General features: G+C 39.7%; 2 protein-coding genes across 4 annotated transcripts in view; one reads left to right on the top strand and one right to left on the bottom strand.

Annotated features, from left to right (window-relative positions):
* Positions 1-6,901, bottom strand: part of mtcl2 (microtubule crosslinking factor 2) — a 43,835-nt gene extending 36,934 nt beyond the window's left edge. For all 3 annotated transcript variants that reach the window (XM_078797579.1, XM_078797581.1, XM_078797580.1), the window contains exons 1-3: positions 5,644-6,901; positions 1,352-1,453; positions 716-838 (exon numbers count right to left, since the gene is read on the bottom strand). In XM_078797579.1, coding sequence (XP_078653705.1) covers positions 716-838; positions 1,352-1,453; positions 5,644-6,570 — 1,152 coding nt within the window. In that variant the 5' untranslated portion in view covers positions 6,571-6,901. The remainder of the gene's footprint in view (positions 1-715; positions 839-1,351; positions 1,454-5,643) is intronic.
* A 1,814-nt stretch (positions 6,902-8,715) lies between these two features.
* Positions 8,716-18,985, top strand: LOC131136913 (oxysterol-binding protein-related protein 2-like). Its single transcript, XM_058084255.2, has 14 exons — positions 8,716-8,825; positions 12,088-12,427; positions 12,823-12,949; positions 13,976-14,051; positions 14,484-14,618; positions 14,781-14,878; positions 14,955-15,137; positions 15,214-15,321; positions 15,544-15,633; positions 15,782-15,902; positions 15,977-16,102; positions 16,357-16,480; positions 16,637-16,727; positions 17,140-18,985. Exons 2-14 carry the CDS (start codon positions 12,391-12,393, stop codon positions 17,240-17,242), a joined length of 1,419 nt encoding a protein of 472 aa, XP_057940238.2. The 5' UTR covers positions 8,716-8,825; positions 12,088-12,390; the 3' UTR covers positions 17,243-18,985.
* The last annotated feature ends 740 nt before the right edge of the window (positions 18,986-19,725 follow it).

Here is a 19,725-nt window from a genome sequence, read left to right as displayed (position 1 = left end):
GACTGTACAGTAAAGTAATGAAAAAAAAAAAAAAAGACGCCTATTTATATGGAAACCTTTCCACATATTCTACTGCTCCTCAACCTCTTCCATTGAAAGCTTTCATATTAAAATTCAAGTCAGATCTCCATTGAAATCAACTCCATTAAAGTCACATAATCCCTCTTGAATTATTCCCTGTCCTGGTTTGCTTCTTTAGGCTTTTTCCCCTCCCAGATTCTGATTGGCTGATTTGAATTTTCAAACAGTCACCAATCCCCTTTTTATTATTCTCTCTCTTTCACACACGCACACACACAGGATGTACACTCATCCTTTCCGCTTTCCACCAGTCCTTCTTCCAGGACGACCAGATGGTGAGACAGCAGCTGAGCCACAGACAGAAAAGGCAAGCGGAGGGAGCTTGACATCAAAATACACACACACACACACACTACCTCTAATATATAAAGCTTTCCTTGTTGTTTTCCTCCATCACATTAAAAAAGATGGGAACTTTGGGAATGTGATAGGATCTACTCTATCCACATTCCTCTGGTCAAATTGACACTCAGTCTTGAGACTGTGTAAAAAAAAATAGGTCATAGGATATATGAGGAAATGTGACTTACTTTAACAATATATTGTTTGGCAACAAGAGTACACATAGAGTATAATCACATAAATACTGTAATTAATCCTGTCTCCATGAGATGTAACAAAGGTTAGCGCTTACTTTGACATCTTGCTCCAGTGTTCGGATCAGCTCCCCATCCACTTGCCCAGTTTGGGCCACTCGGAGAGAACGACGCTCTGCCTTCTTCAGACGGTACTGAAGGATGCGGCAGGTCTTGTTCGCCTGCCAATCAGAAGCAGACCCAGGGAGTCTTAGAGTAGAGTAGTATGTGGCTTACCTGATGGTGGAAATCTAAGCAAGATTATAACATTGAATAATATGTCAGTTAAAATCGCTACGTAGCGAGGTAATGTAATTTAATGTCATGTCTCAATGTAACATTAATGACTCCTTCTAATACACACACTCATATAGTATTATTCTGCATTATACATTGGTAGTGTATTGTCTGTTTTTATCCACCTATTAAGTTGCTGTGTGTGTAGTTCTTTTAACACCAGGAGTAGGAATTGTGTGTGACGTGGTGACACAATTGTTATGCATAGCAAATCAGGAGGCCAGCTTCATGTCAGCTGACTGATGTTTATGACATCGGTAACACACATGGGTACACAAATTCGAACAGTCGGACAGAAATCGAACAACACTGACTGACTCATCTAGAAATTTCCAAGCGTGTGTCAAAGAAAAGGACCTTTCATAAGGGTCTGAGCCCTCATTTGGTCCACCACTCACCTGTTCCAGCTGTTGTCGTAGTTCCTGCAGCTGGTAGACATCATCCTCCATGTACATGTCTCTCATCTCCAGCATCTCCGATCTCAACTCCTCCATCTCATCCTGGAAACAGTCAAGAATCATTGTATGATTAAATATGGTAAAACTTCTCATGGCGAAGTATGACACAAAGTCTTGTACATAATCTATCCATTCATTTTCTATGCCGCTTATCCTCACTACGGTCATATCGATTGTACAATTTACAGTCGCCAATTAACCTAACATGCATGTTTTTGGAATTTGTGCAAACTCCACACTGAGATGCCCAAGCAGAGAATCGATCTCTTGTATGTAATAGGAATGAATAATTAGCACTCCAGGCTGCTTAAAATTGCATGCGTGACTGCAACACCCACGGGGTCACTCGTCTTTGTGGGTCAGCATTCAACTTGTACACAGTGATTCCCAGAGTGAGCAAGCAGCCAAAAAGAGCAGGCTGCAGGAGTAACAGTGCTGTCATCATTTACTACACTGGAGTATGTGGGTCAGCGGAAATCCAACCGTAGCAACAACAAACTGTGTGGAATATGTGTGTGTTTTGGTGTATAATAAGATGTCAAGGGAGAACAGCTGTGTCTGTACAGAGTATGAACAATGAGAATGAGGGGAGGACCAGGTAATCACAAATAAAGTATCATATGAGATCAAGGGGTACACGCTACTAAAGGGCCAAGTAACAAACCTGCAACCTGATATGAAAATATTTGACATAGACATGAAACTGCATAAGGGCGGTACAGCAGTCGAGTGGTTAGCACGCAGACCTCACAGCTTGGAGACCAGGGTTCAATTCCACCCTCGGCCATCTCTGTGTGGAGTTTGCATGTTCTCCCCGTGCATGCGTGGGTTTTCTCCGGGTACTCCGGTTTCCTCCCACATTCCAAAAACATGCTAGGTTAATTGGCGACTCCAAATTGTCCATAGGTATGAATGTGAGTGTGAATGGTTGTTTGTCTATATGTGCCCTGTGATTGGCTGGCCACCAGTCCAGGGTGTACCCCGCATCTCGCCCGAAGACAGCTGGACACCTTTTCTGTTCATGTTTATTTTTTGTGTATCTGAATAACCATTGTGTAAGCATATCTTACACCTATTCAGCCTTTTCTCTATTATTTTGTTATTTTTAGAACTTGCCTTCCAAGAGGACGTATTGTCTATTTTGGTCATAAAATAAATTACCCGCAAAAAAATGTGACTTATGTATGTTTTTTTCTTGCATGCATTTTTGGCCTTGTGCAACTTATACTCTGAGCGACTTATAATCCAGAAAATACGATAATCGGATTTAAATAATTTCCTTTGGGAAAAATGGCTTCAGTGTTTATTGTTAACGTTTGGAACAAATTAATAATGGAAACTAAGGTAGCACTTTACGTATGTACGATTATGTACAATATCTAAGAAAGATTCTAGTAATCATTCATTATATACAAGCACACATATGCAGTAGGTGCTTCTCATGCTGCCTTCAAGTATACAGTTACTAGAAAACACCTTGACTTGCACATTATTTCATAACATTTAACAGCCACTGACTGATGAATTTAGTTCCCAAACTGGTATTTTTTGTGGCTTTGAAAGGTGCTGCATTTTATTTCTGGGGTTTTTGTCACCAAGTCTAAGTTAATTTGAGACTATTGTAGGTGGTGATATTCTTCCAACACGAGGCAAAGATGAGATCAGATGAGATGAGGTGGTGGGAAAAGAAGCGGTGAAATGTGTGCTAGGTTAATTGGCGACAAATTGTCCATAGGTATGAATGTGATTGTGAATGGTTGTTTGGCCACCAGTCCAGGGTGTACCCCGCCTCTCGCCCGAAGACAGCTGGGATAGGCTCCTGCACCCCCCCGCGACCCTCATGAGGAAAAAGCGGTAGAAAATGAATGAATGAAACTGCATAAAGCTGCAAAGGCCACAGAGCCAGTGGTCTTCTATGCATGTAAACACTGTGGAACACAAACACACCAATGGACAAGTAGCAGGGCGAGGTGATCAGAACTAGAGCATGAAGCACATGTAGATCAGTATAGCCAGAGAAAACACAACCTCAGAGAGACATAGAGGATGTGAGGTCACGGAGCTGGGGAATCACAAGTTAATGTGTTGAGAGAGAGAAATGCTCTACTGACCCGCTTTACACAGGCAGCCAACTAGAAAGAATAACAGAGAAGACGTTGTCGACGTCATGTGAGCAAGTCAGGAGAAGAACATGAGCCAATCAACTACTAGATGGCCTATGCATCACTGTCTCCTGTTCATAATTAGTCTAGAAACATCTGCTCTGGTGCACAGAGGGGAAATAAAGCACACATTTTTGTCTCATTAAGTCGTGTCTGGAGACAAACCTTTTCCAAATTTAGGATAAAGTGAGATTACACTGTATGGTTATGGTTGGACATTAGCAGTTCAAACTCAATGAATCCACTGTATCATAAGTCCTGAATGGCTTCTAGTTCTTCACAAAGATGCCATAGATACCATACAGTTTGATGTTGAGTTATACCAAGCAGGTGGAACACAGCTGCAACAACAGCCGCCATTTCAGTACCGGGACTCCCATGGGGCGTTCTGCTCTCATAAAATCAGTCTATAGGCTGAAAGTAAAACGACACATATTCCTTCTTCGTGATTGGTACTCTTGTTTTTAGAGACTTATTGAGAAATACTTTCATTTTGGACAGTTTCAAAGTCACAACCTCAGTAGTTCAGTAAATCAATGTCTGTCAATTATTGGTAGAGCTTATAGAGGACATGCTAATGTGGTCGACCCCCTTCGATAATCAATCACTCTCAAGGTTGGGCATTCCATATGTATTGCTTTTTCAAACCTGGAGTGTCTTTACTATGAGCATTTGATGACATATTGAACACAGCAAAATTTGTTCTCAATCAGAAATCACTCCACACTCTTTATTGCTCTCTGGTTCTACCATATCTTACTTATTGTGTGGAAATATGGGCTAATAACTATAAAAGCAATCTTCACTCGCTAAATGTACTGCAAAAAAGGTCAGTAAGGATAATTCATAATGCCGCCTACAGAGAACATACTAACTCCTTATTTCTAAAATCACAAATACTTGCTGATATAGTTAATCTTCAAACAGCTAAAATAATGCATAAGGCTAAAAATAACCAATTACCTACAAATGTAATCCAATACTTCTCTACAAGAGAGGAGAAATATGATCTCAGGGAAGAACTACATTTGAAACACTTATATGCTAGGACTACGTTAAAAAGCCATAGCATTTCAGTATGTGGAATCAAACTATGGAATGGATTGAGTAAGGAAGTCAAACAATGCACAACGATGAGCCAATTCAAGAAACAATACAAGCAGTTGATGTTTGCTAAATACAAGGATGAAGAGTCTTGAACCAGTCATGATGTGCTATATATATCACTATATTGACACTTACTATGGTACCCATTATGTCATTGGATGCTCATATCACCTCGTACTTTGGTACGTGACAAAAAATATATATTAGGAAAGCAGGAAGTGAACAAATGTAACAGTTACTGATTGTAAAAGTACCAGATGGAGGAGTAGGATTTGATAAGCTTTGCTTCTTCCTACTCCTTTTGGACATGTGGAACTGTGAACTGATTATGTGATGCATTTAATTGTAATCTGATGCATGTTCAAATGAAATAAAACCATAACATACTAAGGCCGCTACTGTTTGGTAAGTGTCATTATTGATCTCAAGAAGCTTAACACAACACGTCTATTTATTAATGATGCCATATAATTGCTGCTATCATGACTTAATATCACATTAAAGCTGTTTATACCCACTCACAGCCAATGCAACCAATGCTGATGAAATTATTGGTAAGATTCCAGAGGTATTCACGAGGCATGCATAGCAGCTCCTTATCTGCAGGATTTTAGTGATGTGCTTCTAGTACTCATAACATCGGTGTCCTTGTAGTTATTAGCCTTGGATGACATCCAAACAGAAGAAGCATGTCTGAGGCAACAAACTACATTAAGGAGTTTCCTCAAGATAGAAAGCCAAAGTGCCTTTGGGGCTCCCTTAAAACAGACAGGTCATAATGTTAAATGACTGGTGTTATGGGTTTAAATTGCATCTAATATTTCTGAGAGCAACCCTATATGGGTCAAACTCAATGATAATGGGAATGACTATAATTAGTACTGTATGCAATTAAAAGTGCATGGCGTTGGTTTTGTTTTAATACAAAATTATTGTCAAATGAGTAAAAGAGGCTTCACTTACTTTGAGGTAATCGTTTTCAGATCTGAGCTCTTCTATCTCCCTGACAAACTCCTCATGCATGCCGTCCACAAACTCCTCAGTGAGGTCAGAGAAGGCCAAAGATGTGCTGGCTGGCATCCGGCTGTCCACAGAGGCCACGGAGCGTTCCTCAGCCGGGTATGTGCACTCATCTCCGGCTTCGACACTCACAAAAGGTCGGTCCTTGTTGGCTCTCTCCATTGAACTTTTAACCGAGGATTGTTTTAGGTTGGCTCCGTTCCGTTCGCCACCCCGGCTGCTCTTCGACTCGGTGTCACTGCTTGGGGCGTCCGTGGAGAGTTTGTGCTCTTCCGAGACGCAATCTGACAGTTCTGAGCTGCTGTCAGTCGGAGAGAGCTTCCCAGGGGCGCAGCCAGAATCTTTGGACAGGTCGTCGGATCCAATGCTGGCGTCGGACACCCTCCTCCGTACTCCGTTGTTAGTTTTAGCCATCTTGGTAGCGGAAGTTTTAGATGCGGTGGAGAGTGAAGACTTCCCACCTGATTTCCCACCACTTTTTTCGGCTTTGTTGTCTTTTCCACTCAAGGTTCCGATGGGGCTGCGTCTGGATATACGGCTCCCTAGGTGGATGGCACCCGGCTTCACACTCAGGCTGGGGCCTCCAATGCCACCGCGGATCTTGCTCAGGGACCACCCTGGTACATCCTTGGGTCGAGCCGGTGACGGAGCACGATTTATTTTCTTCTTCCCCCCTTGGGTTAACAGTATAGCGGGCAGCTCCGTGTTGTCCAGTCGGGGTTGCTGCTGCTCGGCGGTGCCGCTCTCCGAGCTCTCCCTTCCGCCTCCGCTTTCCATCTTCTGCCGGAGGTGAAGCCTCCGTTCCTTGGGCGAGGCGAAGAGGAGGTGAGCCGGGGAGTTGTGGACATCAACCTCCTTTGACTTTGTCATTCATTCCGCGTGGGTCTAACCCGGAAAGCAGAAACGAAACCTCCTGTTGTTGTTGTTTTAAGGGGGGACAAGTTGAAGAGCAGACAAAAGGGGAGAGAGATCTTCACCCATTCACCATGAAATAGCTCCTTCGCTGCTGCAATGAATGGGAATGCAAAATATACACACAGATGAAACAAAGTATCTCTTCACTGTGGGTAGTAATGTGGAAAAACGCTTGGAGTTGATAATAAAAGATGCATTTTTCCTCTAAAAACCACAGCGATTATCATCCACAGGCGTCTGCCTCCAGGAGGGTTTGTGTGGGAAGTGGTAGGCGGAGAAGTCGCCTTCTTTCCCCGCCCTCATAACAGGATGAGCCACATATATATTGAGGGGGGGAGAGAGAGAGATTTGTATCTATCAGCGGCTAATGGAAAAAATCAAGAAAAAAATTAAAATCAGTAAAGTCTAAATGTAAAAATCCAAATGTAACACTCTCCACCAATTTTTCCATTGCTTCAAGAGTAATAGTTACCATACAACATACCGTATGCCACAGAAGTGAGTACACCCCTCACATTTCTGCAAATATTCGTATTATATCTTTTCACGGGCCAACACAAAATTAACACTTAAGTAGCCAGTGTACATCTTGTATAACCGTGTAAATATGATTGAGTAGACATATTGGTCAACAACGTGAAGAACTTTCTGCCCCCGGTCCATTAATTTTGTACTGGTGTAATTCGCTTTTTCTCTGTTAGAGGTCACTATTGGTACAAATGCCTTCGCTTCTTCTTTTGTGATTGTATTTGCGTGACAGCGCCATCTAGCAGCCTGTGAGAGTAAGCAGCAGGTAATTTAGTTCAAGCGCCATTTTGAGAGCACAACAAGCATTTTCATAAGAGCGCACCTTTCTCTGCATTTTGTGTAATCCGTGGCAAAAACGAAATCTGTAAGAATTTAAACACGTGGATTGACCTTTTATTGATGTAACTTTATGGTCATTTGATCATATGGACATTATGGAGAGCTAGCTAGTTTGGGCCTATATACCGAGTCATAATAAATGTTTTTTTTGGTGGTACACATTTATTAGCTTGGATGCTAACATTCATTCTGTACATGACTTCATATATATATTCATATTTATTGATATATTTTTATTCTTAGACCAGACCAACATGGAAAAGGAAAACAGATCCAACAACATCCTCAATATGCCAAAAAAGATTTACAATTGGACACCAATTATCCATATAAACAACAGAAACATGTGCAAACTTTAACAATATCAGACAGTATTGTGAATAATCGGAAACTTGGATTAATGTTGACAAAGGCATGGACATTGAGTTGGAAGGTTATGAAATGATCTGCATCAATCATAACACAAGTAGAGGATGTTATTCACGGTTAGGAAGCGCTTTAGGCAACTGACCAATCACAGCGGAGTGGGCGTGTCCAGAGGGGGCGTGGGTGGAATAAAGGAATAGGTGTAGTTATTTTGAGGGGACAGCATATTTACACTTTTGTGGCATACTTAATATGAAAATAGGCATAATTATTTTACGTTATTAATTACCCAAAAAATTGTTGTTGTGACTAATTTAAAAAATATTTTACAAATATAATTATTTGCTTGATTGAATTATTTCACTGTTATCTCATGGCATTATTAAAATAAGTAAATGCAATATACATTCAACTGATACTTGACTCTTGTATACTCAAAATAATAATTAAGACTTCAGCCATAAAGATAAAGTATCCTTAAATGATAATATAATGCTTTTCCCCACTAATTTGCATTTCAACTGATAATAGAATTGGCCAGCGAGGAATTGGACCTTTCTGCAGCTCTCTGTTGCCACCTAGAGACGATAATGTGTCTATGTAATGTAATCTATGTGTTTTATTCCTCATACAAACACCTAAAAAGTGCAAAACCAATATATTGATATATGATTAAAGGTATTTTCAATAATTTCTATCCCTTTAAGAATGTCTTCTCGTTCTCCTGCTCTTTACACCATTTCAGTGCCCCCGCCCCCTCAAACCAAGTTCCAGTCTTCTAAAACCCGCCGATTTACGTTTTTATTGGCCAGTGTATACACCCACCCTCGCGTGTCATTGGCTATCTATCACGCCAGTCATTCATCCATTCCATCCCCGCTGCTAGCTACTTCCGCTTCTGTGTCAAACCCCAAAGCTACACTGCTAGTTCCTTTTCTGGACTTTGTCAAAGCGTTTACGCTGCTCACGACGACGAGGTAAGAGGTGTTTTCCTGGCGTTCTTCTTATTTGCTAATATTTGCCAAATGTTTGTCATGGTTGAGCGTTTTAAATGTCAGTTTTTTCCTCTTTAGGTGTCAAGGTGTGCTAGTTAGCCCTGCCACTTACCCATATTGCTAAAGCTAGCTGTCAATAGACTACTCGATGATGTCCTATTGGAGCGGCGCACTGTATGTACATATGGCCAAGAAAAAAATCCTTTAAAGTTCTTCAAATCTCCTTTTAATACTTTGGTTATTAACTTTGATTACACAGGGTGATACATGGATGTTGTTGTTGACGCGGAGGTCTCACTCATCACTTTACACTATGTGTAAGCTCCTATAAAGAAGATTGAAGATTATATTTTACTTTTTCTTTATTCATTTCAAAAAGAGAATGGACTATTTTAGTTTAGTGGTTATTTTTATACAAAATGTACAAAAAGTTTTCATAACTTTGCACACATATTTGGCTTTAATTTTTTCTAAAATTATCCAGATATATAGTATATCCATATTCAACCTAAATATAGAGGGATATGTGTCCATATCGCTCAGTCCTAGCCCTGGGTCTGACAGTACATCTGTTATGATGCAAAGAAGTATCCTTCTTTGCTTTGGTCACTGCTTTCGACTCCAGTTTTAGATTAGATTAGATTAGATATACCTTTATTCGTCCCTCAGCGGGGAAATGTACATTGCACAGCAGCAAGGAGGACAGAACCATAATAAATAATAAACAATCTAAAAATAGACAATATAAACAACCTAAAAAGTATTAACAATTTTACCCAGGATTATATACAAATACAGTTTACAAGATAATATGAAATATATGACCAGTTCAGTGTCATGTTCTCTATTTATTGTTGATATGTGTGGTTAAAATTATGCGAACAGGAAAGACATTTTGCAAATGCATGTGCTAAAAGCTACATTTCAACAGATTTGAGAAGAATCTTGCAGCAGTGGGCAAACGACTGAGTGTGTAGCAGAAGTCAATCATTTTGAAGATTTCATTTAAAAAATATATGAAATATGCTATAAGAGAGACTGAAGAGCACCGGGTTAAAATCTCATGAGTTGGTTACTTTACACTTGACATGTACACTGATAAAAACAGGTAATAGTTGCAGTATCCTGCAAATTCTATGGTCTCATTAACAAATGGGGAAAATAACCACATTCAACCGGTTTAATCTGGTTCTCTGTGAAGAACAAGTGTCATCAACAGGCGACTAATTTTTTTTTGTTTTTTGCGCATTTGCATTGTGTAGGCACCAGGGAATGAAGGAGTGTTTGGGCTCTAGTCTAGGCAACCCTCTAAGAAACAGGGGAACAATACTGTATATTGTATGAAAGAGCTGTGCTACACAATACTGTATAGTAAGGCAGCTTTCGTCATGTTTTTGGTTGGCTCAGCCTTATTCTTAACTATTGAGTTGGGCCAAATGAGGAAACAGGCCTACACAACAATTAATATAGTAAATAGTAAGAAGATCAAATATTATTTTCACACTTGAAAATGAACACTCAGCTCAGTACATCATTATGTTATGCTTAATTTGAAACTGCATTGAAAAAAATACAGACTTCTATGAAGATGAAACCATAGCTTATTTACCTGTAAATCTGTGTTTTACTTTAGATTTTATGGGCTGTGTCATGAAAATATCAGAGTGTTTCTGGTTTGCCTGGTAGGGAATCCAATACAATTATTTGTCCAAGAAAGTTCATTGAAATTCATTGCTTTTTCTTCAAATCATGGCATGAGCCATGGCGGTGAGCTCTGTAGAGATAAACAGTGTGTCGGTGGGAACCGGTATGCTTAGGTGAGTCACCTTGGTTTTTGTTTTTGTTTGTGATTTGTCGTCACATAATTGAAAATAAATGAAAGTAAACAAGTTGTGCTTTTTTTTAAGCACAATAAGAGACATTTGACGTATAAATTAGGCATGGCCGTTATTGAGTAGATGATAACATGATGATGGAATTGTTAATTAATGATGTCTTGAAGCATTTGAGGCAAAATGGAGTGCACTACTCGGCTGTTACCAACCGCTCATTCATTGTGGCATGATGTCACAAAAACAAAAACTGCTAAGTCGGCAAAAAACTTTTAAACTCTTACCTGTCACTTAGCATAAGCTCATGCACAGCAATAGCTGATTATAGAATAGTTGGATTAGCTTAGTTTAGCTTAGCATGCTAATGCGGCTGTGTGTGTGTGTGTGTGTGTGTGCCACTCGGGCTGTCTTAGTTGTGCTTTAGTGCTTAACACCTGCAAATCCCTAATAAAAACATGTCTGATATAATAATAATAATATATCTTGCACTCTTGTTATTACAATACTGATGGTTTGTCTTCAAAACACTAGATGTGTCTTAAGTTGTTAAACAAACGTGTATTGTGTCCAGGCTTAAGATAGTGATGCTATCACACCGGTCTCCAGGTCGATCAACAGCTGCTGTTGAGCAGTTCAAAGAATATTTGCTTCATCTCCTAGTATTTTTTTAAATATATTTTTTTAATGGCAAAATGGCACACTACTTTGTAAAAACTGGGGATCAACTGTACTTTGTAATTGTTCTGATGTGAGGCTGTGTTTCATTTTGTGTTCAGAGTATGTTTACGGCCAATAAAAAGCAAGAAAAAAAAATCACAGGCCACAAATTGCCCCAGGCTAGACTTTGGACATGCTTGCTTATGCCGATTTGGAAAAAGATGTTTTTAATCGTTTTTCTCAAGCTGCTGCACTGAGGTCTTCCTTTGTTGCTTATTTTGTTGTTTGTGTGAAATGGATGTGAAGCTTTTCAGTCTGTGGAGGTGTGTCTTGTATCAACGCCTGTCTGTGTGTGTGTGTGTGTGTGTGTGTCAAGAAAGAACATGTAAGAATATGAAAGTATGTTTTGTCACTGCCCAGAACTGACTGACTCTTTTCATTTCTTTGTCTTTTGATCGTGCCATATCTCCAGCTTTTTTTTTCTTTTTCTTTTTTACAAACTGTGCAGCAATGTTAGTTTTATTAATAGTATGCATTCATGTTGGACACCAGAATATTTGGATTAATGCTGTAATGGTTAAATATGGTGACATCTTGTCATTTAATCAGTGTTTAGTCAATGTCTTCTGTAAACTAGCTATTCAATGAATGTGACTCACTTTAGTGCGATTTTGAATTTAGTTATCTCCACAAAGGCTAGTGTTTCAAATCTTCTAGTATTTACATTTAAATGTCTTTATTTATCTCTTCCACAGATTTCTAATGTGCTTCCATCATCAACAAAGAGAGACAAACTAAACTGTTACTGCACTGCATCAGTTTGCATCCGGCTTAATCTGTTGGCCAAACAGCAGGCATTTGCTGGCGTGTAATCAAACCATCTCCCCTGAACATTCTGTGAAGACTTAAGCACAAGTGCTGTGCTGCTGCTGTGGTGACGATCCATAAGAACCTCGACTGACGGGTTCCATCCAGAGGAAGTCTCAAAGTGCTGCTGTCAAAATGTGCTAGAAGCGGAACGGTCAACAATCAATATTGGTCAGCTTTGACTCCAGAAGATGAGCAATGAAGATGTGTTCTACGACGCCGTCACAGGTTAGCACTCATAGTGTCAATATGAACACAATTTACAGTACTTACATATTCTTTCTCAAATTTGCAGCATAATGTTTTACAGTCTTTTAATATATTGGTTTGAGGCTGAAAGAGTTATTACAAAACCATTATTAACTCTACTGGCAATGTAATATTTTTACATTATTGAATAGTGAGAACCATAATGAAGTTAACCGCTGAAATAAAGTTAAGTAAATACCAGTAAAAACCCTTTCCTGTGTTACAATAAGTTAATTTTCCAGTTCAGTGCTTATCACAGTTATCCTCTTGACCATAACTGGAACCCTTCTATTGTGTGGGGGTGTCACAAAAATCACCTGTTAATCCTTTGACTGCCCACTGAGTGATAATCTTACATGTGCTCTGCTTCACAGGCATAGATTCAGATGAGTCGTGCGAAGGGGTGTCAGAGTCCAGTTACAAAGATGCACTGGTGTTTGACAGCAGCAGTCGGAGGAACAACGGCTCAAAGCCACAGGAGAATGGAGTCAGGAAACACAGGTACTGCTGCATTCCGACACTACCTTCCAGATTCGGCCCGCGGATTAGGCCGCATCAATAATAACGCTACTAGAAACAATTTCCACCCCATGAAACCGTCCCTATCAAGATGGCGTCAAAACTACTTCTTAATCCTTTTTTTTTAGTTCATTTTACAGTGATTATTTGACATTTAATTAACATTCCTTTACACTGTAATGATGTAATGTCTTAATTGAAAGTTGAAACACCTACTGGGAATGTGTAGAGTACCTCCCAACATGTGCGTAAACAGGTTCCAAAATATTGTACGCCGCAGGTAACTTGAGCTTCCCTTTCAAAGTTGGTGGGGTTCATCAACTTAATGTAGAGCTGTGACGCCATATAAAGAGTAAGGCTGCCTTGTGACAGTTGTTTCAGTTTAAATTGGACCTATTATGCTCATTTTTTGGCTTGAGTTGTGGACTCCTGTAGAGCAGCTACACAAGAAAGCTTTCTAGATCTTCCAGAATCTGCACCTATTCCAGCTGTATTTCTTTGGATTCCGTGCTACCCTCACACGGCCTGTTTTAATTTGGCCTCCAGGCACGCCCGCTGTGCTGTGGTTGGTCACAGTGATCAGGAGGACTTCCGGATAGCTTGTTTTGTTGTCGTTGTTGAGTATCATAGCATAGTACCGGAGTATCATAGCATGTCAGTCAGTGGCATGGTACATTGTTCTCTTGGATCTCATGTAATGTACACATAATGTTCCTTTTTACTGATAGCAGACCAGTTGGACCACATGCACTTCTTATCTCCATGAACATGATTGATCAGATAAATTTGTACACACAATTGAGTACAGAGATTGTGTCTCAATTCGCACACTTCCTTACACTTAGCCTTTTGACTACCTAAGTGCTTTCACACAATACAGCAAAATGCAGTGTACTGTCACAGCTGTACGCTTTGCTTTTTCCCTAGGAGAACAGGGCTCAAACATTTTAATAGCTGCCTGTTTTTTTTTCCATGCATGCATGAACATTTCTTCTTTTTCCACTCCAGGACATCATTACCTGCCCCCATGTTTTCCAGAAGCACCGTTAGTGTCTGGAGTATACTTAAGAAATGTATTGGGATGGTAAGGAACGTCTGATTTCTGAGTGCAAATATATGTTGTATGTTAGAGGCAGAAAAAGTAAGTCAGCAAATCTGAATGACCAAGTGGTGTTTGTGATGATGGCCTGCATCTGTGCATGATGTTGGTCATCTTATGTGAATTATGAACACATATTTTTTTTCCCTTCTCTGTGTATTATAACAAGGGAGAACCCCTTAATTTGAGCTAGCTTACAATGCTGTCTTTGGGATACACCTATTGGACTATGAAACAAGCATCCTGTTGAGTCTTGGTAGAGAAATAGAGAGCTAGGTATTCACTCTTCCGTCTGTGAATGACGCTGAGACTAGCGATTAGTGATATGTCGTGTTAGTCTGGGAGATAAAAATAGATGTGAGTTTTGTGCAGGTCCCCTTTAAGGCTAAATCTATATCATGTTTGGTACTTATTTAGGAACTCTCCAAAATCACCATGCCTGTAGTCTTCAACGAGCCTCTCAGCTTCCTGCAGAGAATCACAGAATACATGGAACACACTTACCTCATCAACAGAGCTTGCTTGCTGTCTGACTCCGTAGAGCGCATGAAGGTAAGACAGTGACACTCCACAGAGCACACAAAATGAAGTGGAGAACAACTACACATTTCTCCTCTGTTCATTATATTCAGTGATAACGGCTGTTTGATAAGACAGTATTATCATAATAGAGTAATAGCTGGACACAGAAAAGGTGCGGTTGTATCTCCTCAGGCAGTGGCTGCATTTGCTGTGTCATCTGTTGCGTCTCAGTGGGAGCGAACTGGAAAACCCTTCAATCCTTTACTTGGAGAGACTTACGAACTCATCAGGTACACACTCACTAAAGTCAATGTTGACCAGTATTACCAGTATGTTCATCTTTCATGCTCCTCCCTGCCTCACCAGAGAGGATCAAGGTTTCCGGCTGATAGCAGAGCAAGTATCCCATCATCCCCCAGTGAGTGCCTTCCACGCTGAAAGCCTGGCTGGAGACTTCATCTTCCACGGCTCCATCTACCCTAAACTCAAATTCTGGGGAAAGAGTGTTGAAGCAGAGCCTAAAGGGACCATCACACTCGAGATACTTAAGTGAGTCCTGTTCAACACTCCTCCTTTATGTTTATTATATTCTATCATGCCTGTCTTTCTTTTCTTTATGACGTAGGCACAATGAGGCCTACACGTGGAGCAACCCTCACTGCTGTGTGCACAACATCATCCTGGGCAAACTATGGATAGAGCAGTATGGGGCAGTGGAAATAGTCAACCATAGGTAAACTCCACACACCTTACAGCTTTGTAAGGCACCTTCCTAATTTAGTTTAAATAGTTATTACACAATTTCTGTAAATCATATAAACTTCATTTCCCCTCTCAAGGGAAATCTTGTATTATATCTTAATCTTCTCCTTGGTCTCTTGGAAATCAGTTTCACGTTCCAGCATTCTTATTGTTTGCTTAGGGGTGTTAAGTGCTTTTGCTCTCGTCCCCACAGCACTGGAGACAAGTGCGTGTTGAATTTCAAGCCCTGTGGCATGTTTGGCAAAGAGCTGCACAGAGTGGAGGGATACATCCAGGATAAGAGGTTAGCCTATTTTTATACGTTTTATATGTTACTTTGTCACCCACATTAGGAATATTTCATCATGTGACACCATGCTAACAATGTTGTTTCAGGAATTCCTCTTCCTTTGTAATCAAATTTTTTCGGTTTCTCTTTTTTTGTTCTCCAGTAAAAAGAAGCTTTGTGTCATCTATGGGAAGTGGACCGAGTGCATGTGGAGTGTTGACCCTCAGGCCTACGAGGCCCACAAGAAGTCTGAGAAGAAAGGAGAACACAAGAAACACAAACATGTAGGTTGATTTAGTTGATGTCATTTCCTGTTACCACAAATGTTGACCATGCAGTTTGTAAATATAATCTCAAGGAGGAGCCAGCTAGATCTGTCAATGATGATGCTGATGACATGCCAGAAGTCCAAGAGACTGTTTTGGTTGTACCAGGAAGTACTCTGCTGTGGAGGATAGATTCTAGACCGGCTCATTCTGCTCAGGTATTTAAAAAAAAAACAAAAAAACTGTTTGTGGGCCAAAATAAGGGTTATGGTTACTTTATTATCAGTTTCCATACATCCATTTTCTATGCTGCTTACTCATTAGGTTGCAGACATTTTAAATGTAAGCTATAGAAAATAATACTGAACTTTATCTAAAATGTGATATAATAATAAAGTGTTAACTGAAAACCAACTTTTGGCCTACCCTGTATATGTTTGTGAGTTAATACCGAGGCTTTCTCCACCAACAGATGTACAACTTCACCAACTTTGCAATGGCTCTCAATGAACTGGAGCCCGGCATGGACACTATGTTGGCGCCCACCGATTGTCGCTTCAGACCTGACATCAGAGCCATGGAAAATGGCAAAATGGGTAAATTGCTTTGTACCGCAGTGGGAGCATAGTGACTGACAAGACAACCATCTTCACTCGTCTGTTATCATTCAGTATTTGGGTGTGTTGTCAGTTGAGTTTGATCCATCCATGGTAACATTGCCACTGTGTTGTGGTTTTGTTGTGGTTTTGCAGACGAAGCCAGTCACGAGAAGGAGAGACTGGAGGAGAAACAGCGAGCTTCCAGAAAGGAGAGAGCCAAGAATGAGGAAGAGTGGTCTACAAGGTTAGTCGGATGCATGCACGCGATACCATAACCCCTGTTATCGATCACAGCCTCTGAGTTTAGGTTGCGAACACATTGAGACTCCTTTCAGAGAGTTCACCCCAGATTATGTTTACTCGTTCATTGTCGGGACTAACAAGTTTATGGGGTCTTTAAACAAAACAATACTGTAAACCAATTATTTAAAATTTCTTGAAAATTGAAGTATTTTAATAAAACGACTCCAAATTTACAGCAGAAGTTATCTCAAGCCACTTCACACATGTGCAGGTTTAGGGCAATAAAAAACAACTGAACTCCATATAAGGAAGCACCTTAGCAACACCGCCAAGGAAAAACTTTCTCTAAGGAATAAACCTCAAATAGAGCTCAACATGACACGTTTCAAACCTCTTGTGATCTTTGTCCTTAGGTGGTTCCAAATGGGGATCAACCCATGCACCGGCTCCCAGGGCTGGATCTACTCTGGTGGTTACTTTAATAGGAACTACAAAGACCTGCCTGATATCTACTGATAGAGCGCCTCCCTTCACCTTTTCCCTCTTCCACATCCCTAAAGTTAAGAAACACCAGACATTGTAATCACCTAGATTGACTCACCAACAATTAAAGTCTTCATCATTTAACTTACAAAGAAGCCGCGTGTCTCCTAAAACGTGGTCACCTTCATGCCTACTCGCTCTTTGCTTCCTTTACGGGTTTTATGCCTTACATGAGTGACTTTGGTCCTTGAAAAATGCGCCCGTTGCTTTAATTATTTCGACACTTGACGGCTTAATCACACTGTGTGACGTATTCCGGATTGAAAAACGGCCATAGGGAAGCCAGCCTGAAGTAATGTAAGAGAGTCATGAACGTCTTTGGGATGTGAGCGCTCCTCCCAGTGTAACTCAAAAATACAACCCGCTGTTATTTGATACAGTGGAGCCTCAAAAGTCAATGAATTAATTCCAGGCTTCATCATAAAACCTTGTGCACGGCAAGGCAATGTTTTAGTTAACATTCCTACCTGTCTAACATGTCTAAAGAATATTGAAGTACTGTACAATAAAACTAAAGTAAAACATTATGATTTCAGTGATAGGCTATTTACATGAGCATCTGCTTCGGTCATTTAATTTGTGTAACTAATCGCTATGACTGTATCACTAATTTTGTAGCTGAGCAGTAATACACTCTGGTATGTTGTGGTGAGCTCTATTTCCAGTTCTATGGTTATCGCTATATTTTTGGTACCTTATTTTGGTGGCACCATGAAAAAGCAAAACGCACTGGAGATGTTAATCACTTGATCATTTCGATTGATTGTAAACACATTTGTCCAGACAGCATTGGTTAAACAAATCGCTCTCAAAAATATTTGCCACATACATAAATTAGTACATTTGACTGAATGTTTAGGATGCTACAGTGTCATAAAGTAATGATTCTACTAATATGTACAGACACTTAAAGCCATATTAAGCACAATGTGAACCCTTGACATTGACTGTCATTGTACAGTGTGTGTGTGCCTGTAATGTTAATAGTGTAGCTATACCAATAGGACACTAAGAGCATCAATACGTCAACATACCACCAGTACACAGCTTGTAGTCCATTCCTTATCGATGTTAGTGCAAATAATCGCTCTCATGCCGACTGTACAGTAGTAGTAAAGAAAACCCAAATGTTCTGTACAGCAAGAATACTTGAACTGCCTTTCTTTTGTTCAAATTGTTATTTTGGCAACTTCATTTTGTTCTTCAAAGCACTTAACTACATGTGTCTTTCACCAGTTGCATCTGCCAACATTGCTCACTATACATCATGATTACCTAACCCCATGTTTTTTGTAAGCTTAAAATACTCCTGTGAAGTAGACAAACACTATTCGAGCGCATTGTTCATATGCAAGTCTGTGCGGTTTGTACTGTTGATGCGAAACAGAACAAAATTGGTACAACGCGAACACAGCCGTCAAAGTTATACATGATACTTTTGTTTTTTCTTTCTTCTTTCTTCTTTCTCGCTCTTGCTCTATTGTGACTGTTGATGTTCTATTTGTGTACAGAGTGTTACACAGAAAGTAATCACACGCAAAATTACATTTTGTGCAATTGATTTATTTTTGTAGTATTTAAACCTGTTTTTTTTGTTGTTGTTGTTTTGGTGAGAACATTGTACCAGATGTTTTATTTTTAGGTGGGGGATGGTATAAGCATACTTTGGTAGATTCATGGACAAGGGGATGTCTACTAATAAAATCCTTAATTTCACTTTTTGACGTTTGTGTATCGATATTTTATATTTTTTGTTTCTTTTTTGTATTTAAGATTATGGTAATGGTAATGGTTTTATTTCATTTGAACATGCATCAGATTACAATTGAATGCATCACATAATCAGTTCACAGTTCCACATGTCCAAAAGGAGTAGGAAGAAGCAAAGCTTATTAAATCCTACCCCTCCATCTGGTACTTTTACAATCAGTAACTGTTACATTTGTTCACTTCCTGCTTTCCTAACATAATTCTTAAAAATGTATTTTATCTTGTTAATTTTTATTAATTTTTTTTTTGTCACATACCAAAGTACGAGGTGATATGAGCATCCAATGACATCATGGGTACCATAGTAAGTGTCAATATAGTGATATATATAGCACATCATGACTGGTTCAAGACTCTTCATCCTTGTATTTAGCAAACATCAACTGCTTGTATTGTTTCTTGAATTGGCTCATCGTTGTGCATTGTTTGACTTCCTTACTCAATCCATTCCATAGTTTGATTCCACATACTGATTACAAACTTGAACTGTTTCACATCATCAAAATAATATTATTCAATGACAACACAACTGAACACAAAATTCAGTTTTTTAATGAAACTTTTTATTAAGAGAGAGAACAAATCCAAACCTACGGGGCCCTGTGCATAACATAAATGCTTGATCACACCTGAGTTAAATTTCAGTGCACACCTGTTCTCAATCAAGAATTACCTTAAATAGGACC

This window comes from Doryrhamphus excisus, linkage group LG17, assembly GCF_037039965.1.
Source record: "Doryrhamphus excisus strain RoL-2023G ecotype Guam linkage group LG17, RoL_Dexc_Guam_v1.1, whole genome shotgun sequence".
Taxonomy (NCBI): domain Eukaryota; kingdom Metazoa; phylum Chordata; class Actinopteri; order Syngnathiformes; family Syngnathidae; genus Doryrhamphus; species Doryrhamphus excisus.
This window is presented reverse-complemented; position numbering and strand designations above follow the sequence as displayed.

Bases quoted from the DNA above. Each gene is read 5' to 3' on its own strand.
- LOC131136913 (XM_058084255.2), top strand. From the start codon at position 12,391: ATGAGCAATGAAGATGTGTTCTACGACGCCGTCACAG. The intron at 12,950-13,975 runs GTACTGCTGCAT...TTTCCACTCCAG, and splicing joins AATGGAGTCAGGAAACACAG to GACATCATTACCTGCCCCCA. The intron at 16,481-16,636 runs GTAAATTGCTTT...GTGGTTTTGCAG, and splicing joins CATGGAAAATGGCAAAATGG to ACGAAGCCAGTCACGAGAAG.